Source organism: Andrographis paniculata, unplaced genomic scaffold (genome assembly GCF_009805555.1).
Source record: "Andrographis paniculata isolate CXL003 unplaced genomic scaffold, ASM980555v1 Contig51END, whole genome shotgun sequence".
Classification (NCBI taxonomy): Eukaryota; Viridiplantae; Streptophyta; class Magnoliopsida; order Lamiales; family Acanthaceae; genus Andrographis; species Andrographis paniculata.
The window spans coordinates 4,995,027-5,015,211 of NW_026137586.1; the positions used below are offsets into that span (position 1 = coordinate 4,995,027).

The following is a 20,185-nucleotide window of genomic DNA, read 5'->3' on the forward strand; positions in this document are numbered from 1 at the left end:
AGGAGACTTCCCAGGGGGTCACCCATCCTCAAACTTAACTCTAGAGTTCTCTCAGTAAGGCTCCCGAAAAAGAATGTGGACATTGTTGACATGGGTAGTCTATTCGAACCATTAATTTACTATTCAACCTCGACGTCCTCGCGCAAGTCCTTCCAGCTCGCTTCTGTCCTCATTCATGCGCACCTTAGGAGACTTCCCAGGTGGTCACCCATCCTCAAATTACTCTAGGGCAAGGACGCTTAACTTTAGAATACTTTGAATAGGGCTACTGAAAATAAATGTGCACATTGTTGACCTAGGTACTCTATTCAATCCATTAATTTACTATTCAACCTCAGATGACCTAGCACCGGGCCAACTCCGGGGGTAATACACAGCTGTCCAAAATTTTCCCCAATCTCTTCTGTCGAATCAATTTGGGAATTTCTAGAAAAGGACGCCATTGCTACTACATGTTCGTTGCTGGACGTGGACGCCGCTACCAGAGCCACTGTCATTGGCGGACAAAGATTAAAGACCTGTTTGTCTTGGATGGTTCTACTAAACAAAAGAGGGAGTTCTTATTTTCTCTTTGTGTTTAACAGAGTCCCTCTGCAGAATATATTTTGTTTTGTTTTCTTAATTTCTTGTTTCTTTTTGTTTGTGTTTCAAATTTAGATTAATTGTTCTTGGTTATATATTTTTGGAACATATTCTTGTGAAGATTTTTTGTTGTTTGATAGATTAGAATAAAAACACAACAGTGTTATCAAAGCCAAAATCTGTCAAAGCATCGAGTTTGGACAGAATCTTTGGGTAAATCGATCGTTGGTAATAGATCGATTTGGTAAAATGCTAAACCTTCTCTTTTTAAGTTCTTGGTGAATCTGCTGATTGCATATTAGATTTGTTAGTTGGTGAATCTGCTGTTGATCTTGAGAATCTTGATTTCCTTCGTGCTTCTCATTTGGTTGTTGATTGATAATTGCTTTGTGGCTTTAGTTTGTTATTGCTGCAAATGTTGTGCTTGAGTGATAGTTTATTGTTTGAATTGTGTTTTTTAGTGATTTCTTTTGTGGGTAAATATTTTCTTTTAAATGACTGATCCCATGGGTACTTTGTTTTTAATATGCAGCCGTTCGATGGAAAAATAGATTTTACTATTTGGAAACAAAGAATGAAAAGTATTTTAATTAATCAAAAAAAAATTCGAGCAATAGATGCCACATACGATAATGCTACACCTCCTGAAAAATGTGTTGAAATGGATGAATGTGCATGTTCGTGTATTGTGTTGCATTTAACTAACAATGTGCTTAGGAATCTCCTCCGGCGCCGATCCACGTCGCCGCCTTCATCTCCGGTGATCTGGCCGGAATCTCGCCGTTCTAATGGCACAGGCGAATTCCTAGCCCTCGAAAACCTCAGGGTAGTGCTGGCCAACTCCTCCTCTCGCCTCCCGATCATCGATACCGAGAGCTTGACCCCTCTAGACACTCCGGCACCGCCGCCGTCCTCTCCACCGCCGTCCGCCGGCCCCCCTCCGGCAGCAGCTGCTGCTGTGGCCCCGACGGGACTTCAGCCCGGGGCCCCACCCCCTCGTTCCAGTGTTTGGGGTGGGAGGTCGTTCGCCGATGTTGTTTCGGGAGCTCCGTCGGGATTACAATCGGCTGTCGATGGTCCCTTTTCATTCATGGAAGGCCTCGCCTAGCTTCTGTTGGTGCGTGAACTAGCTCCGAGGATGGGGTTTCATGTCTCCGTTTACTCCGGCGGAGACGTCGAGGTACGTGATGGCTAATCCCTCTTGGAAGCATGTTTTAGTCGGGAGGTTCCCGTTAGGCTATTCCTCGTGGCATGATATAGTGGCTGCATTTACTAGCTTTCGTTTAGTGGGGCAGTATGAGCTTTATGGTTTATGCCATAGACATATTATCATTCGTCTGTCGGATAGCTGTGATTATGTTACGATGTTGATCCGTGGTCTTTGGATGGTGCGGGGGGCACCACTGCACGTCTTCAAATGGACGCCAGGCTTTAAGACCACGGAGGATCCTTCTGTTGTCCCAGTGTGGGTGACTTTCCCAAAGTTACCACTTCATATGTATCACCGGGACATGTTGTTTGTGGTCACCTCAAGGCTAGGTACGCCTCTGACAGTTGATGCTCCGATGGCTAGGAGAGACAGGTGTTCTCATGCACGTGTCTGCATTGAGTTGGATGTATCACAACCGTTGGTTGACAGATTCTTGATCGATTTGGGGGATGCCAGAGTAGAGCAGAGAGTGATATACGAGAGGCTCCCCCGATACTGTACTTCTTGTCGTACTTTGGGACACGCTGTTGTCGATTGCCGTCGGTCGGGACCTTCTCGGGTAGCGATGGAGGCTAGGAGAGGTCCCCGACCAGCGGTTGTGCCTCCTATTGAGGAGCGGATTGTGACTCCTATTGAGGAGCGGATTGTGCCTCCTATTGAGGAGCGAGATGCTACGGCGGCTGAGATGACAGGCCGTAGGAGGCGCCGTAGGATGCGCAGGCGTAGACAGGGCCGGGTTGACGGTATGGGATGACGATACTTAACTGTTATAGCGTTGACGGCTCGGCAATCTACACACATGCGCCAACCTCCATCGTTTTTGGGCACCAATAGGACAGGTACAACACAAGGACTTAGACTTTCACGAATCCAACCTTTGCTCAGTAGATCCTCCACTTGCCTTTGTATTTCTTTTACCTCATCCGGGTTGGCTCGATAGGCTGGCCGATTAGGAATTGATGCTCCCGGGACAAAATCAATTTGGTGCTCAATTCCACGAGTGGGTGGTAAACCATGGGGTACTTCATCAGGAAAAACATCATCATACGCCTTCAATAAGTTAGAAAAACTAGATGGAAGTTTGTTAGAGTCATTCATGGAAAAATAAGAAGGTTTAGAAAGTTATAGCAGACAACGAACTCCATGTTCTAAGCGTAGAGCTTCCTTCCTACACATAAAAAGATTAGACCTCTCACTCTCGTGTTTAAGATTCCATCTGGTTTCACCCTGAATCACTACACTCGTGTTTGATTTTTTTGTAGAAGGGTAGAGTATTTGAGAGTGGCTCGGGGCAGATGTATTTATTGGTGAGGATGAAGATTTGAGAGATTGAGGGGAAGTTAGGCTATATGAAAGAGTAGATGCACTTGTATCCGGAGTACCTTTCGTTGCGGGTGATTCTAAGGAGGACTTCAAATTGGACTCCTCTTTTCCTTTGTTGATATGTTGTGGAAGCGGTGCTTTAGGTGACCCTACAATTGGAGCAAGTTTAAACGGATTACCTTGCATCCTCTTTGATTTTAGTTGCTTCTCCACCTTTATGGCCAAGTGTACCATGTCCTTGAGGTCCATGTATTGGTACATCTCTACCGCATCAACAATATCCCTTTGAAGCCCATTCAAAAATCCAGACATCGTTTGCTCCTGATCTTCATGGATATCGGCTTGTAGAAGAAGTATTTCAAGCTCTTCATAGTACTCCTCCATTGACCGAGACCCTTGTTCTATGCTCTGCAATCTCCGCAATACTTCACGATGGTAATGAGGAGGAACAAACCTCTTCCGCATGAGTGTACGAAGTTCTGTCCAAGTACGCACTGGAGCCTCTCTATTTCTGCGGCGGTTGATGCTCAATTGGTCCCACCATGCAAAGGCATAATCTGAAAACTCCATTACAGCCACACGGAGTTTTTGTTGGTCAGTTAATTGTTGAACATCAAAGATTAGTTCTAACCTTCGTTCCCATTGCAAAAATACTTCAGGGTCGGATTTTCCTTGGAACGGCGGCACTTGAAACTTGATCGAGTTGATAGCTTCATCTCCATCCCGTCGGTGATAGTTATTATGATGCCTACGTCGTTCCCAATTTCCTTCAAACTCCTCATCATCGGGTTCATCAAAGTTGTGTGGGGGTGGGGGCCGGATGTTGCGCTTGGCCTCAAATGCGGTTGAACACCATTTCGTCTCTGAGTTTCCGGTAACGGTCGGATATTCTCCTGTAACTTTTGTTGATTCTCTTCCAGTTGATCCATCCTATTATTCATCAATTCCAATCGAGAATAGTGAAGAGTTTTGAACTCTTGTAGAATGGTATTGAGAAGACCTTGTACATCAACTTGTTGAGAATTGGGTCCTTCACCCCCTGCCATTAGAAAGAGACGAAAGAAAAAAAAAAAAGGAAAATAACCTCACTAGAACTCTCGTGTATCACTCCACACCTTATGTACCTCTCTGTCTCGCAAAAAGGACTCAAATCAAATCGATGGAATTCTCCCAAAGACGATAGCCAAAAAATCCAAAACAGTAGGGAAACCAAAAGAAATATAAGCTCAGAATGAAGGTAGAAGACAAATAATCTAGATAAATTTTTTTTTTTTTTTTTGATAAAAGAAAAGATGATTCGAGAACTAGAAATAAATAACAAATATCTTTATATTTGATAATAAATTTTTTTTTGCCTCTTTTTTTCGTTTTTTTTTTTTTGCTCTTTTTTTTTGACTTTTTTTTTTGCTTTTTTTTTTTTCAAATAAGAACCGTGATATCAATCAAGAGATTGTGTCAACTAACTCTGATACCAGATGACACGGCCCGGCCGCGTATAAGTATAACCAACATAATTTTCTTACCCACAAAGTTCAATAGAACAAATGGATTAAGAATATGTATAAAAGAAAAGAGAAGGAAGAAGAAAGATAGTGCAGAGAATGTGAATTAGTATGGATGATAACCAACCACGAGAATAAGTCTCGGACCTGAAATCAATCCACAGGTAAAACACAAGTAATAGGCTAAATCCCACTGCAAAGGATTGGAAGCCACGAACCGATGGAATCACTCCAAAGACCCGATTTGAGATTCTAAATGCGAGGAAATCACTCCCTAACACTAGAAAATATAAAAGTGAAATTCAATTCAAGATGTAAAAAAGGTTTGCATTACAATGATAGGCAAGGACCTTATATAGAGGTCCTTGAGGAAAATAAAAGGCAAGAAATAATAAAGGAAACAAACCAAAAGATAAGTCTAACTATAAGGAAATAAATAATTAGGAAAGTTTTAGATATGGAATTATACTATATGGAAACTTATAATAAAAGGAAATAAGTGATGATTCCCTTGATATACTTCCACGATTAGTGATTCTCTCCATAAGTGATGATTCCTTTGATATACTTCCATGATTAGTGATTCTCTCCATAAGTGAGGATTCCCTTGATATACTTCCATGATTAGTGATTCCCTCCATAAGTGATGATTCCCTTGATAACCTTCCATGATTAGCGATTCTCTTGATCTTTCAATTGGGATTCTTGCGGGTCCCATTGAAGGAGCGTCAGGTGAGGAGGGCTAAGTGGTCTCCAAGCATCATCCTTAAATTGATTCTCCATGAAAAATTGTCTGATCAATGTAGTGACGGATTTTTGAAACTGGCGAGCTCGGCTTCGAGTGATGGGTCCCACGGGCATTTGAATGCTTAAAGATTTGACGTCCTCGTCAGTGTTGACAGAGTTGACAGAGTTCTTGCATCTGGCATCCGGGTTACTGTTCCGGGTGTTGGAGCACCAGCTGTGGTTGGGAGGGTTCTCTCGTCGGGCATTCGGGTTACTGCTCCGAGTGCCGGATTGGATCCGGAGGGGTCTGCTGAGGGCGCCGCTGCCTCGGAGGTCAGCATAGGCTCGGCGACTATTGCGAGGCCCCTGCTGTCTGGCGTCCAGCTACCTGGGTTATTGATCCCCCCGCTGCTCCTATTATTATCCCGGATCGTTTGGATGGCGCGACCCCGCCTGTGTTCCCAGATGAGGTGGAGGCTCGGGTTTCGAGCTCCCGGTGCACAGCGACCCTGGTGGCAGAGGAGGAGCTGCCTTCTCATCAGGCTCAAGGGAAGGCAGTGTTGGTTGAGGATACCCCGGAGTCCTCGCGCAGAACTGGTTCTAGTCGGGATGAGCATTCTTCATCCTTTGATGCGGAGTCGGAGGATTCGCCGCTTCTCAAGGATGTTACCCAGCCATCCTTGTTTGATATACTAGCTCTTTCGCCCCGCGGAGATGGGGGCTTTGTTTCGGGTCTTCGGGATAGCACCGGGCCTTTGTCGGAGGTGGAGGGTCTTCGACACTCCTGCCGCGTTACCTCAGAGCCGCCTCCTAAGGTGGCTCCCACAGCGATGGATCCGCTGGACGAGGTAGGGCCTGGGGGGCCGACCTGCCCCCCGGAGACTGAGATTCCCTTGAGCGCCCGGGTACAGAGCAGGCCGCCGCCTCCGGAGGTGAGCCGCCGGATCACTCGTAGCATTGCCAGCCTTCAGGCGCGGTCTTCCGTCGCCCCACGTCCCTAGATGACTAATTTTTCGTTCTTAGTATGGAAAGTTCGGGGGGCTGGGAACCCCCGAGCCCAGCGGGAGATCCGCTACTTATTCTGATCCTATTGGAGCCCATGGTTGAGGCTGCGCCGGAGTATTTCTGTCGGCATCTTGGGTTCGCTCAGATGATAGGGAACGAGGCGAACACGATTTGGTTGTTTGTCGACAGTTCCTTCCATACTCAGATGCTTGCGAGTGCCGATCAGTGGCTTCACGTGCAGATATCGTCACCGCAGATTCGTCGACCCTTCTTGCTGACAGGGGTCTACGGGAGATGTAATGTCGTCGGACATCGGGAGATATGGGGATTTTTGGAGGAGATTGCGGTCTCAGCCGTTGGGGCCCCTTGGATAGTCGGTGGCGACTTTAATGCCATCGCAGATATATTGGAGAGGGAAGGCCCAGGACGGCCGCGACTGCGTTCGATTCAGGACTTCTCGGGTGCGCTTCTTGATGCTGGACTGATAGACGCCGGTTTTAAGGGCCCTAAGTATACCTAGACGAACCGACGGGTGTGGAAGCGCTTGGATCGGATACTTTATAGCCGTTCGTGGGAGGAGTTTGCGGCGTCCACGCAGGTTCGGCACCTCCCGCGGATGTGTTCGGATCATGCGCCCCTTCTGGTTCGTGTCTCACATGAGCGCCATCGGGTTTTGTCAGCCTTTAGATTTCAGAGCATGTGGATTTGTCATCATTCTTTCATGGACAGAGTTCCGGAGAGTTGGGAGGTTCCGACGGGAGTGTCGGGACTTCTCAACTTACGCTTGAAGCTAAGTCGGCTCAAGCAATCACTGAGATGGTGGAATCGCCATGTCTTTGGGGATGTATTTCATATTCTGGCGGAGGCCGAGAGGGAGGCTGCAGAATGTGAGGTGGAGTATGACAGGGACCCTTCAACAGCTACTTTGTTACGCCGACAGCGTAGTGCGGCAGCCTTAACACATGCTATTGCGCTGGAGGAGGCCTTTTGGAGGTAGAAGGTCGTGTGCAGATAGGTTGTCGATGGGGAGAGGAACTCCCGGATGTTTCACTCAATGGTCCAGGAGCGTCGTCGACGCGCTTCTATCTTTTACATGGAAGATGGTGACCGGGAGCTTACGGAGCACTCGGACATCAAGGCATCGGCAGTAGCTTACTTTGCCTCGATGTTTGGGGAGACGGATGATGCAGATACTTCGGGTATGGATGATTTGGCGGATCTGCCGCCGCAAGTTCCCCCGGAGGAGAACCGGCGGCTCTTGGCGCCGCCGACGTTGGCAAAGGTTCGGGAGGTGGTATTTTCGATAGACCCAGATAGTGTGGCAGGTCCGGATGGATTCTCGGCGGCTTTTTATAGGGCGTGTTGGGAGATTGTTGGTCCGGATGTGTTAGCAGCTGTTTTAGAGTTCTTTTCGAGGGTCCCGCTCCCGAAGTTCTACACGGCCACTACTATTGTTCTTATCCCGAAGAGGGATGCTCCGGAGTCGTAGGCAGATTATAGACCCATTAGTTTATGCAACGTGAGCAACAAAATCATTACGAACTTGCTCACGGTGCGATTGGGGTCTTTATTACCGCGCCTCCTGTCACCGCATCAGAGTGGGTTTGTGAAGGGCGCGCGATTGCGGATAACATATTGATGGCATCCGAGATGGTTCGTGCCTTGAACCTTCGAGGCACGTCGCATAACGTGCTTATGAAACTGGATCTCAATAAGGCATATGATAGGGTATCGTGGCGGTTTCTGAGGCATGCCTTGTTGAGGTTCGGTTTTGCGGAGGAGTTTATTACATTGGTGATGCATTGCGTAGAGCACGCCTATTACTCCGTTTTGATTAACGGAGACCTTGGGGGATTTTTTAAGTCCTCCAGGGGGGTCCGACAGGGAGATCCGTTGTCGCCTACTCTCTTTGTGCTTGCGGCGGACCTGTTATCGCGGGGTTTGGAGCATCTGTACCAGGGCCATCCGGAGCTTTACTTCCGATGCAGAGGGGGGTTTCGGCTGACTCACTTAGCATACGCCGATGACGTGCTGATATTTGCGAGTGCTTGCGGGGAGCACATGAGCTCTTTGACGACCTTTTTGGCTGTTTATACGAGGATCACCGGCCAAAAGGTCAATTGTCAAAAGAGCTCGATTGTTTTCAGTCGACGATGCCCGCGGGAGGTTCGGGAGTAGCTTCAGTCAGTCACGGGCTTCAGAGAGGCTGACCTCCAGATTACCTACCTCGGTGCGCCCCTCTATGTGGGGAATCAGAGGAATCTTTTATATGAGGAGCTTTTGGGGAAGCTTCGGAGATACTTGAGCCGTTGGGATCGGGCCGTCTTATCACATGGCGGGCGATTACAGCTTATCCGGAGCACACTTTTGTCCCTGCCACTATACTTACTTCAGGTCTTGCATCCTCCACGGTCGATCATTCATGAGGTTGAGCAGATCTGTGCGCGCTTCTTTTGGGGTTCGTATCATGGTCATCGTCAGCGTCATTGGATCTCGTGGGCGGATGCGGCACGGCCACAGGACGAGGGTGGTTTGGGTGTCCGGCATCTTTCGGATATGGTTCATGCTTTCTCTATGAAGCTTTGGTGGAAACTTTGTGAGGGCTCCTCTTTGTGGGCGCGGGCGATGCGGCACAAGTATTTCCGCGATTCCTTCCCGGGTAGTGCCCCTTATTGGATTTACGACAGCCCTGTGTGGAAACGCTTGTGCCGCGTTAGGGAGGAGGTCCAGTCGCAGATTTATTGGACTCTTGGTCGAGGGGAATGTTTTTTTGGGGGGGATCGATGGTTCGGGGAGCAGCCCCTCTCGACCCTCCGAGAGGACAGCCGGCCGCCGCCGTCGATACTAGTTCGAGAGATGTGGACGGAAGGGTCGTGGGATGTCGGGCGGTTACGTGCCTATCTCCCGGAGTCTCTTGTTCAGCATGTTATGGAGGTTCCTATCGATCGACAGTCTGAGGATCGGATGAGTTAGATGGCTGCACCGTCTAGCACATTTACGACGTCTTTGGCTTGGGAGCGCTGCCGTGACGTGGGGATAAGGAGTTGGCTCTCAGGGCTATTATGGTCGCATTCTCACCCCGACGATGTCTGTTTTCTTATGGAGGCTATTTCGATGATGGATACTAACAGATGAGATCCTTCAGTATTATGGCATCTCGATAGTCTCACGATGTCATTGTTGTCAGACGGAGGTGGAGACTATCCCGCATCTCTTTATTGGTTCGGGGGTTGCCCGATGAGTGTGGGAGCACTTTGCAGCGCTGTTCAGCCTATCTTTACCGGAGACACATACACTGTATCTACTTGTGTCTTCGTGGCAGCTCTCCTCGGCACACCCTCAGAGTATCAGGGCGTATGTTCCGTTGTTGATTTTTTGGTTCCTTTGGACCGCTCGGAGTGACGCGAAGCACTGGGGGCTTCGGGTATCCTCCGAGAGGATCATCTGGCGAATTCATACGCATTTGCAGACTCGTTGGCGAGCTAGGATCCTCTTAAGTCGACATTGGGCAGGTGACTTTCATATTGCCGAGGGGCTTGGACTTCGATATCCCCCTCCGACCCCTCGGCCCCTGATTATGGTGCAATGGGAGGCACCCTCTCCGGGATGGTTCAAGCTTAACACCGATGGTGTTTCACTTAGCAATCCTGGTGCAGCGGGTGCGGCTGGTATTATCCGCAATTCAGCCGGGGCGGTACTCATTGCTTTCCAGACTCCGATTCCGCGAGCGACGAACACTTTGGCGGAGTTGACAACGATCCAGACTGGCGTAGGGATTGTGATTGAGCGAGGATTGATGCCGTTATGAATCAAGACAGACTCGACGGCATGCATATCTCTGATCTCCTCCGAGACGAGCCACTGGACTCTCCAGCGCTGCCTTATGCATGTTCGACTACGACTTAGGGATTCGACTTGGAGGATATCTCATATATATCAAGAGGGGAACCGCGTAGCAGATGCCTTAGCGTCTTTGGCGGTTTCCCTCCCGATAGAGACGACGCTTCTCCCCTCAGATATTCTTTCGTCGCTTCGAGGCCTCCTTCGAGCGGACGCCGATGGCCTTCCGTCCTTCCGTTTCAGGTAGTAGGCCTCTCCCTACTCTTTGATTCTAGACTTAGCATTGATTGTTGTTACTTAGACTTGATCACTTAGTATTTGATTTATGCCTTTTTTAGGCTAGATACTTACTATTAGCTGGTATTGTCTGTTTGCTTTACTGAAACTGTATAGCTTGTATCTAGAACTACGTATGGCTTGATCCCGTTTGGGTACGTAGGCAGCCCACCCGGGCGCAGCCACTGCTATATAGTTTTTTTAAAAAAAAATTGCTTAGGAAATTACGTAAGTTTTCTATACCAAAACAATTGTAGGATAGGTTAGATACCTTGTACACATAAATAACATTGTCAAATAAGTTGTTTTTACTTGGAAAGCTTTTCCAATTGAAACTAAATACTAAGAAGAATGTTGATGAGAATATAGATGTTTATATTAAACTAATTCAAGATATAAAGTTGAGTGGTGATCAATATATTTATGAATATTCTCGGATTGTGGTTTTGAATGTCATTCCCAATTCCTATAGTGATGTTAAATCCGCAATTAAATATGGTAAAGATAATATTATTTTAGATATAGTAATAATAAATAGCTTAAAAAGTAAGGAATTACATTTAGTAGCTAATAAATCAATTAGAAACTCAAGTGGCGAGGTTATGCATGTAAAAGGTAGAACTTTCAATATGAATAACCAAAACAACAACAATAGAGATAATCAATCATCAAATAATAATAAAAAATAAATAAGAGAATTATAAGTCATTGCCTAGGAAAGTTATGGTTGTGGTGGAGTAGGTCATTATATTAAAGAGTATCCTAGTGTAAATAAATGTCAAGTAAATAATACAAATAAAATAATTGAGTCCAATGATCAATCAAATATGGCTTTGTGTAGTCATACTTTAAGTGATGTATATTGATTGAATTTTGATTATTCCATACTTGTCTTTAGTATGTGAATATCCATGATAGGATAACTCTTTTAAAACTGTCATTTTTGGCTTCTTTTCTTGTTAAAAATAGGTGTTGGAATTTATTATTTTTAAACCAGTGCTGCTAGAATCTTTTTTTTTTTTTTTTTTTTTGTTTTTTTTCATGTGAAATTCAATTTTGAAATAATTCTGAATGTTTGAATGCATGTTAATTTTTGTTTTGTTGTGTATCTTTTGTATATAGCTAGTATGTGTTTTCTTGTGATTGATGGCATGTATTTTTGTTATTAGGTAGAGTAAATTAATTCTTGCTGTTGTGATTTGATTTTTGTTTCGTTGTTGTCTTTGTGTTTATGTTTCCTAGACTAAATGAATAATATAGGTTATTTGTTTCCCGTGAATAATTGAGTATTTGTCTAACTGCATGTTAGTCTGCTAAGCTTTATGATAGTGTTTGCTTAAGCTTTGTGATATGATTGTTTCTTTTTGTAATAATGTGTGCAGACCTATGTTCTTAGTTTCTTTTGGATCGACGTCGAATTTCTTAGTGTGATATATGCTTGTCTTTGTGTTTCTAAGTGTTCAAGAATGTGATAGAATCCTTTAGTATAAGCATTCGATATGTTTTTCTTAGTATTTTCATGACATGTATATACCTTGTGATTATTTTCTATGGTGGAGTTCACATGTTGCCTTTTTTTTGCGCTAAGTTGTCCCTTTTTTTTTAATGAGCTATTAGTTTCTGCAGGACTAATGTTTGCTCGTGAGTATAGGGTTTTCTTAATGTTTTTTATGAGTGTAGATTCATTGTGTATTGGTGAATCTTTCTGGGCAATTCCTATGCGACTTGATTACGCGAAAGGGATTACTTGGTTGTGATGCACCCCTACGGGAGCAATCCTCGGTGAATGACTGGTCAAATTGGTGGAGGATGTTGAAATTTGGCCCAAAATCCAATACGCAATCCAAAGCCTTGTAACCGGACCTGACCTGCTTGGCCTGCACCGAGATAAAACCTCTACCTTCCTCTTCTCTCTAAGTCAGTTCTAATCTGCGTGTGTTATCTCTTGGGATGATTCTCTCTGGAGTTTCCTATTCTTAGAGTTCCAGCCGTTCTTGTTTTTCAACTTTCATGTGAGTTCTTTTTTTGCATGTTCTTAGTGCTTGAGAGGTTAAAATCAGTGCGTCGATTAGTCGATTTAGGGTTCCGATAGGTGGGTTTGTCGATTTGGGGTTCTGTTGGAGGCGATTGGGTTAGTCTATTTACAAATTAGAGAGGTTGTAGACTGAGCCATCCAAAAATTTTCCCAATCTCTTTTGTCGAATCAATTTGAGAGTTTACGGAGGAGGACACCGCAACTGCTACCTGTTCGTCGCCGGAGGCTGCTGTCACTGGCAAACAAAGATTAAAGATCTTGGATGGTTCTACTAAATAAAAGAGGGAGTTCTTATTTTCTCTTTGTGTTCAACAGAATCCCTCTGCATAATATATTTTTGTTTTGTTTTCTTTTTTTTCTTTTTTTCTTTTTCAAATTTAGATTAATTGTTCTTCATTGTAAATATTATATTTTTGGAACACATTCTTATGAAAGATTTCTTATTGGTTGACATATTAGAATAAAAACAGAACATATATGTTATATATTTTATAAAATTATTATACTATATATTTTATAACACACCCTATTTATTTATGAGTTTACAATATACAACAATATTAGAAGGCAAGAGAATAAAAATCACAATTAAATGAGGAATTTATTCATAACCAAATCAAATAATTAAATTCATTCATTCACAATGAGTTTACAACACACAACAATATTATTACTATTACAAAAAGAACAGTTCTTGATCAATTTTATAATTAAAAAAAAAAAAATTTATCTCGTGATCCTAGCTCGTCCTTTAATATAAATTTATGTAGAGTCAGCACAAGTAAGAATTAATAAGGGTGAGTTTGTTTGAAGGATTTTGAAGGATTTCCACTATTCATCCAATTTTTTCCCCCCAAAAACATCAAATCAAACACCTATTTTTCATTTTTTATATTATATTAAAAATCAATTTTATATTCAAAACATCACATCAAACCCTATTTATATCACATCATACAACTATTCAAATTCAAAATTTTTACTATTCAAATCCCAATCCAAAATCCATACCCCCAAACAAACACACCCAAAGAATCACGAAAGTTAATAAAGAGTGGTCCTAAATGAAATTAAATACAATCATGATGGAGGATCCCATTACTTATTATGATAGTATATTAATTATGTTTTGATATAAATATTGATAACTAATCAATAATAACATTCCAAATATAAATATAAGTTCATCCGCAAATTATTTTACTAACCATATTAAGTACGAACGTTGTTACTATGTATATATATATATACACACTACAAATAATAATTAAATTTATGTATTTTAAAATAATTAAATTTAAAAAAAAAAAAATTTAATGTACATTCTTAAAGATAGTAAGTATATTTCATGGTTGAAGATACTCACGTATATATACAAAAAAAAAAAAGGGGGGTTGGGGGGGGGGGGGGGGGGGGGGTTGGGTTTCTATTATTATTATTATTATTATTATTATTATTATTATTATTATTATTATTATTATTATTATTATTATTATTTCTCAAAATTAGTTTCTTTGAAATATTTTTACTATATAATTTATTAAACATTTTGTCAAATTAATTTTTTTCGTCAAAACGAAACAAAAATAATAGTAATAAAACTAAAAAAAACTTAGGGTGCGTTTGTTTAACAATTGTTTTTTTAGTTGGAAATTGGGTTGAGAGTGATTTATTTAATTAATGATATAATATATATAAAATTAAAAAAAAATTAAATATGTGTTTAATTATCTTTGTAATTATATTTTAATAAAATATATACTATATATAAGTATCATTTTGTAGGAAATATTAAAATTTTATATAATACCAATAAATAAAAAAATCTAAATATTTTTTTATAATTAACATAAAATATTTTATAAAAAAATGAGGAGTGTTAAATGTATATAAAAATATTTATTTATTGAATAGAGATGTAGAAATAAAAATTTTGAATTGATTTTGAATTAGTCTCATATGATGTTGTAACCTGTTAACCTAAAATTGATCCAAAATTAGTAATGGGTAGGAGCCCAAAGCTAGCCCAGCTTGTCCAGCAGTCGAAAGCCCAAATATAGTAGGGAAAAAATCAGGTCAACCCAGCCTACGAAGCAATCAAGAAGTCGGTTCATGGACCCAGTAAGCAAATAATGTGGTGTTTTGTTCGAAAGGAGAGGGGTTGATTCGAGAAAAAATAGGGATAAAAGATTTTGTTTAATAAAATTTCAGGCATAGCAGATCAGATTAGACATATGTTTTTTTTTTCACTTATTCTTTTCAAAAAATTTCTCTACAATTTTTTTTCAAGAACACTGCATATTTTTACATATTTTTCTTTAATTATAGTCTCCTTTTCAGCACTTCCTTTACATCATTAATATAGATTTTTGTCTTCTTGTGCGTGTTAACAAAAAATTATCGTGAGATAATCTGAATCCTTAAGTGAGGAGGTCGGGTAACCCTTCAAACATATCCATACTGACAGGCCTTTTTGAGTAGGTCGTCGGTGACAATTTTTTACGACAACATAATTGGCACACCTAGTGGGACTCCAACATCTCGCGATCTTGCATGCAACTCCGAAAAAGGAAACTGACACCGTCGACAACTGCAGAATTTCTAAAAACACCGCCCTGACTAGCCTTTTCCGATCTCTTCAGGTTGCTGACCCATCTATAAAGTTGTAATCAAGAAAGCTTAAGTTAGCAACCATTGGCGATTCATCATCCCGCCCTGCACCAAAAATCGTTCCACATGATGAGGCGTCTGCAGCTGTTGGAAGGTCGGATCAATTATCAGCCTTTCAGCAAGTGTCCTTCAGGAGCAGATCCATGAAAAAATTCAGTCCTCCCTTCATGAATCTGCTCTCGACTTGTCTCCATATATTACTGATGTTCTGAAGCCAACTATTCAGAATGAATTTGCACTGCTTCAAGACGATGAAGCTCGAAAAGGAAAAGTCCCGATGGTTAGTTCTAGCCAGCTAGAGGTCTCGTCTTCCGTGTCTCTCACATCCAGTTCTGCAGCAAATCCGACCTGCTAGACACTCAAATATGATCATGTCACCCTCTTTGGTAGGGGTACTGGGTCTGGAGGACCTTCGATAAACATCCAGAAGCTTGGGAAGTTCAAACGGTGCTACCAACCCTCGAAACGCACAACCACAGTAGACACCGGTCCTTGGAGAAGTCACAAAAGGTACATGATCTCATTTTCCGCGAAGGGGGTCTGCTCATCAGATCTTTCCACAGCCGGTATTACGTAACTCGCCGCGCGCTCAAGCGGTTCTTGAACACCCTAGGGGCAGGCAGAAATTGTGCCGCCTCCTCATCAAATAATAAATTTTCAAGTGATTGAGGATGCAATTCGTAGAGTTTATGGTGACCCCATTTGTCTACCGGCAAGGCCCCACTACTAAAGGCCTTTTCCGGGGTACATTGCCTTGCACCATTCACTACTGCATAATGCTCGAATCCTTGAATTTTTATTATTTTTGGAGAAGACTCTCGATCCAAAATCGAATATATTAGTCAATTTATGGCTCAATGTGGAGGAGAGTTTGGGAATAACGACTGGTATAAGTTCCAATTATTTTCATTGTCTCTGACTGGTCCAATCTTCTCTTGGTACATGCCGCTACCTCCAGATTTGATCCATACTTGAGCAAACATGAAAAGGATCTTCCACGAGCGTTTCTACAATTCTGTCTCCGATGTGACTGTATTAGACCTAACGAATCTGCGTCAACATAGCGAAGATTCAGTTGAACATCTCTTGGAGCGTTTCAAGAGGTCTGAAAGCCGATGCGAAGTTCGCATACCAAAAAACAAAATAGTGAACTTAGCAATAGAACATGAAACACAAGCTGCATACAAATTGGCTCTCTAAGAGTATCATGACTTCAGACAACTGAATTTCCAAAACTGTGAAGGCCGATCGGCTAGTGAAAGAAGCTCAAACGGTTCAAAAACATAAATTCCGAAGTGAAAACCTTCTTGTCTATGTCAAGGAAAAGCTACTGAATTTGAAGAGGAATCAAAAGAGAAATTCCTGGTCGAGATCTCCCAAGAGAAGACATATACCTACTCCACTCTTAAGCCACCCTTACAGAAGGAAGTGAATATGAAGGTATCCTACTCATTTTCCATCATTAAAATGGAACAGATCTTTAAGCATCTGCGGAAGGATAACCAACTATGTCTCAAGGATGGACATAAAATGCCAATGAGTGAGGAATTGAATGGAAAATCATATTGCAAATGGCTTGGAGTACATGGACATCAGACTGGGAACTACATTGCATTCAAGAATGAAATACAGAAGGCCATCAAAGAAGGCCGCCTTAGGCTGGTTGAGAAGCCTAACATAAAGATGGATACGGAACCGTTACCCGCACCAATAAAAGTCATTGGATTGCACCTAGCAAGGTCTAGAAGGCCGACATCAAGGTCTGGAGCAGACGACAGGGAAACAGGCCCTTGAAAAGCTAATCTATTTCTCTCTAAAGGGACACAAATGACAATTAAAAATATTTTATTCTCGATCAAAGCTCGAAGGAATTTACTGAGCTTTAGTGATATTTGTAAAAATGAGTATCATATTGAAATATTAAATGAGAAAAAAAATGAATATCTCTTAATTAGTTTGTGAATGGCAAAAGAATTATCAAAGAAAAAATTATCATCATTTTCTTTCGGCTTGTATAGCTCAAAAGTTAGTGCCGTTGAAATATATTACCTAGTAGAGCAAATGACTACTAGTGAATTTATAACTTGACACAATCTACTTGGACATCCTCAATGTAATGTTAAAGCGAATTGCTGAAAATTCAAATAACCACTCATTGAAAAATAAAATTAGTTTGAGTTCGAATGAATTTGTTTGTGTTGTCTGTTCTCAAGGGAAGTTAATAATCATGTCGTATCCAACAAAGATTGGAATTGAATCCCCAGCTGTTCTGGAACGAACTCAAGGTGATATTTCTGGACTTATAAATCCACCGTATAGACCCTTTAAGTACTTTATGGTACTAATTGACACGTTAACGCGATGATCACACATATGCTTGTTATCTACTCCCAACTAGCTTTTGCTAAACAACTTGCACAAATAATTAAATTGCGATCACAATTTCCAAATCATCCGATAAAGAAAATATATTTATATAATTCCGGAGAGTATTCATCACATACTTTTGATAATTACTATACGCAAAATGGTCTTGCCATTTCTCATGTACTTTATGGTACTTTATGGAACATCCCGTTTCTCATGTACATACGCAAAATGGTCTTGCCAAATCGCTTATCAAAATATTATAATTAATTGTTAAATTATTGTTAATGAGGGTTAAACTTCCCATAACAGCTTGGGGTCATGCCATATTGCACGCAACAACCCTCGTGAAAATAAAACCGACAAGTTATCATTTTTATTTCTCTACTCAATTGGTATCTGGAAAAGTACCAAATATATCTTACCTACGAATTTTTTGGTGTGCTGTTTATTTGCCAATTGTGCCACCTCAACGCACAAAAATGAGATCTCAAAGAAGGTTGGGTATATATGTCGGGTATGAATCATCCTCGATTACGAAATATCTTTAACCAACAACGCGTGATTTATTTACTCCAAGGTTTGCAGAGTGTCATTTTGATAGCTCTCATTTTCCGACATTAGGGAGAGACATTAATCAACTTAGAAAATAAATTTTGTAAAAAATACCACTTGGCTTTGGTGATTCTCGTACGAAATATAGTGAACTTAAAGTTCAAAGAATTGTGCATTTTTAGAAAATTAGAAATCAATTGCTTGATACTTTTAATGATACTGCTAGAATTAGAGTCACAAAATCATATATTGCAACAACAAATGCAACAGCTAAAATAAATATCCCAAAAGGGAAAATATCGAGTGCTAATCAACATACTACCTGTGTAAAATGTGACAGAACATTGGGTTCCAAGGATGAAAATTCACGAAAGAAAAAAAATTGTGTACTGGTAAAGAGAACAATAATGATCAAATAACTAAAAAGGTCAATACAACCCCTGAAAAGGTTAATACTAAAAATTCTGATGAAAGTGAGAATAAAGTCATTGACACCTCAGTTAACTATACAACTAGTGAAAAATATTGGAACCGAAAGAAAACAAATATTGATAATGATTTTTCACATTTTATAGCACTCGATATAATGAAAAATAACGAATATTATGAACCAAAATCAGTTGATGAATATCATAAAAGAGATGACTGGCCAGAATGGAAAGATGCAATTCAATCTGAATTGGACTAATTTAATAAACAAAAAGTATTCGACCCCATAGTCCAAACACCGAAAAATATGAAACATGTTGGCTACAAGTGGGGGTGTTTGAAAGGAAAAAAAATAAAAATAATGATATCACAATATATAAAGCAAGACTTGTAGCCTATGATTTTTCTCACATACCGGACATTGATTTTGAAGAAACATATTTGTCGGTCATGGATAGAATAACATTTAAGTACCTGGTGAGCTTGTCAGTATACAATAATTTTGATATACGATTAATGAATATGATTACTATCTATCTTTATGCATCGTTACACAATGATATCTATATGAAAATCTCATAAGGGTTTAACATACCTGAATCATCCAAATAAAAAAAAAAATCATCGGTGTATATGTCGATGATCTCAATTTAATTGAAAATCTTGATGAAATCCAGAAAGTTGTTGAATATCTGAAAAAAAGGAGTTTGAGATCAAAGATTTTGAGAAATTAAATTTTGCCTTAGTATGAAATTTGAGCACTTGGAAGTGAGATCTTTATCCACCAATCAAATTATACCAAAAGAATTTAAAACAATTTCTGATGGATAAAAATCGCATCCGCTAAGTACCCCAATGGTCGTCAGAGCACTCGATTCAATAAAAGATCAATTTAAACCAAAAGAGGAAAATGAATAAACACTTGGTCATGAAGTGCTATATTTGAGTGGTATAGACTCATTGTTGTACCTTGTTAACAACACCTGACCTGATATATCATTTACTGTAAATTTATTGGTAAGATATAGTTCATCGCCTACTTGACGATATTTGAATAAGATTAAGCACATTTTTCGTTATCTTCAAAGAACAATTGATCTCAGGTTAGTTTACTTGAAAGATTATCGACATGAAATGATTAGTTTTGCCGATTCAGGATATTTATATTATCCTCATAAAGCCAAGTCACAAACTGGCTATATATTTTACTTGTGGTGAAACTGTGATCTTTTGGAGATCAATGAAACAAACTCAAATTGCTACTTCTTCAAATCATGCTGAAATATTGGTTATAAATGAAGCTAGTTGATAATGTGTTTGGTTGTGGTCAATAACTCAACATATCCTGAAAAATTGCATGTTAATACTTGAAGATAAAGTTCTTCCAACTACACTTATGAAGATAATACGGCTTATATAGCCCAATGGAAAGAGGGTTACATTAAGGGAGATAAAATGAAACACATTTCACAAAATTCTTTTTCACTCATGATATAGAACAAAATGGTAAAATTGATTTGCAAAAAATTCGATCATATAATAATTTAGCAGATATATTAATCAAAACATTATCGACTGCAACATTTGAAAAATTAGTAAAAAAAATTGGAATGCATCGTTAAGGAATTTCGAATAATACTCAGAACAAATGGAGTAAATAAGCAA

At 40.8% G+C, this 20,185-nt stretch overlaps 1 protein-coding gene across 1 annotated transcript; it reads left to right on the top strand.

Moving 5' to 3' along the window:
• Positions 1 to 1,730: 1,730 nt before the first annotated feature.
• LOC127253665 (uncharacterized) lies at positions 1,731 to 2,546 on the top strand. The gene has a single exon (XM_051278352.1). It carries the CDS (start codon positions 1,731 to 1,733, stop codon positions 2,544 to 2,546), a length of 816 nt encoding a protein of 271 aa, XP_051134309.1.
• The last annotated feature ends 17,639 nt before the right edge of the window (positions 2,547 to 20,185 follow it).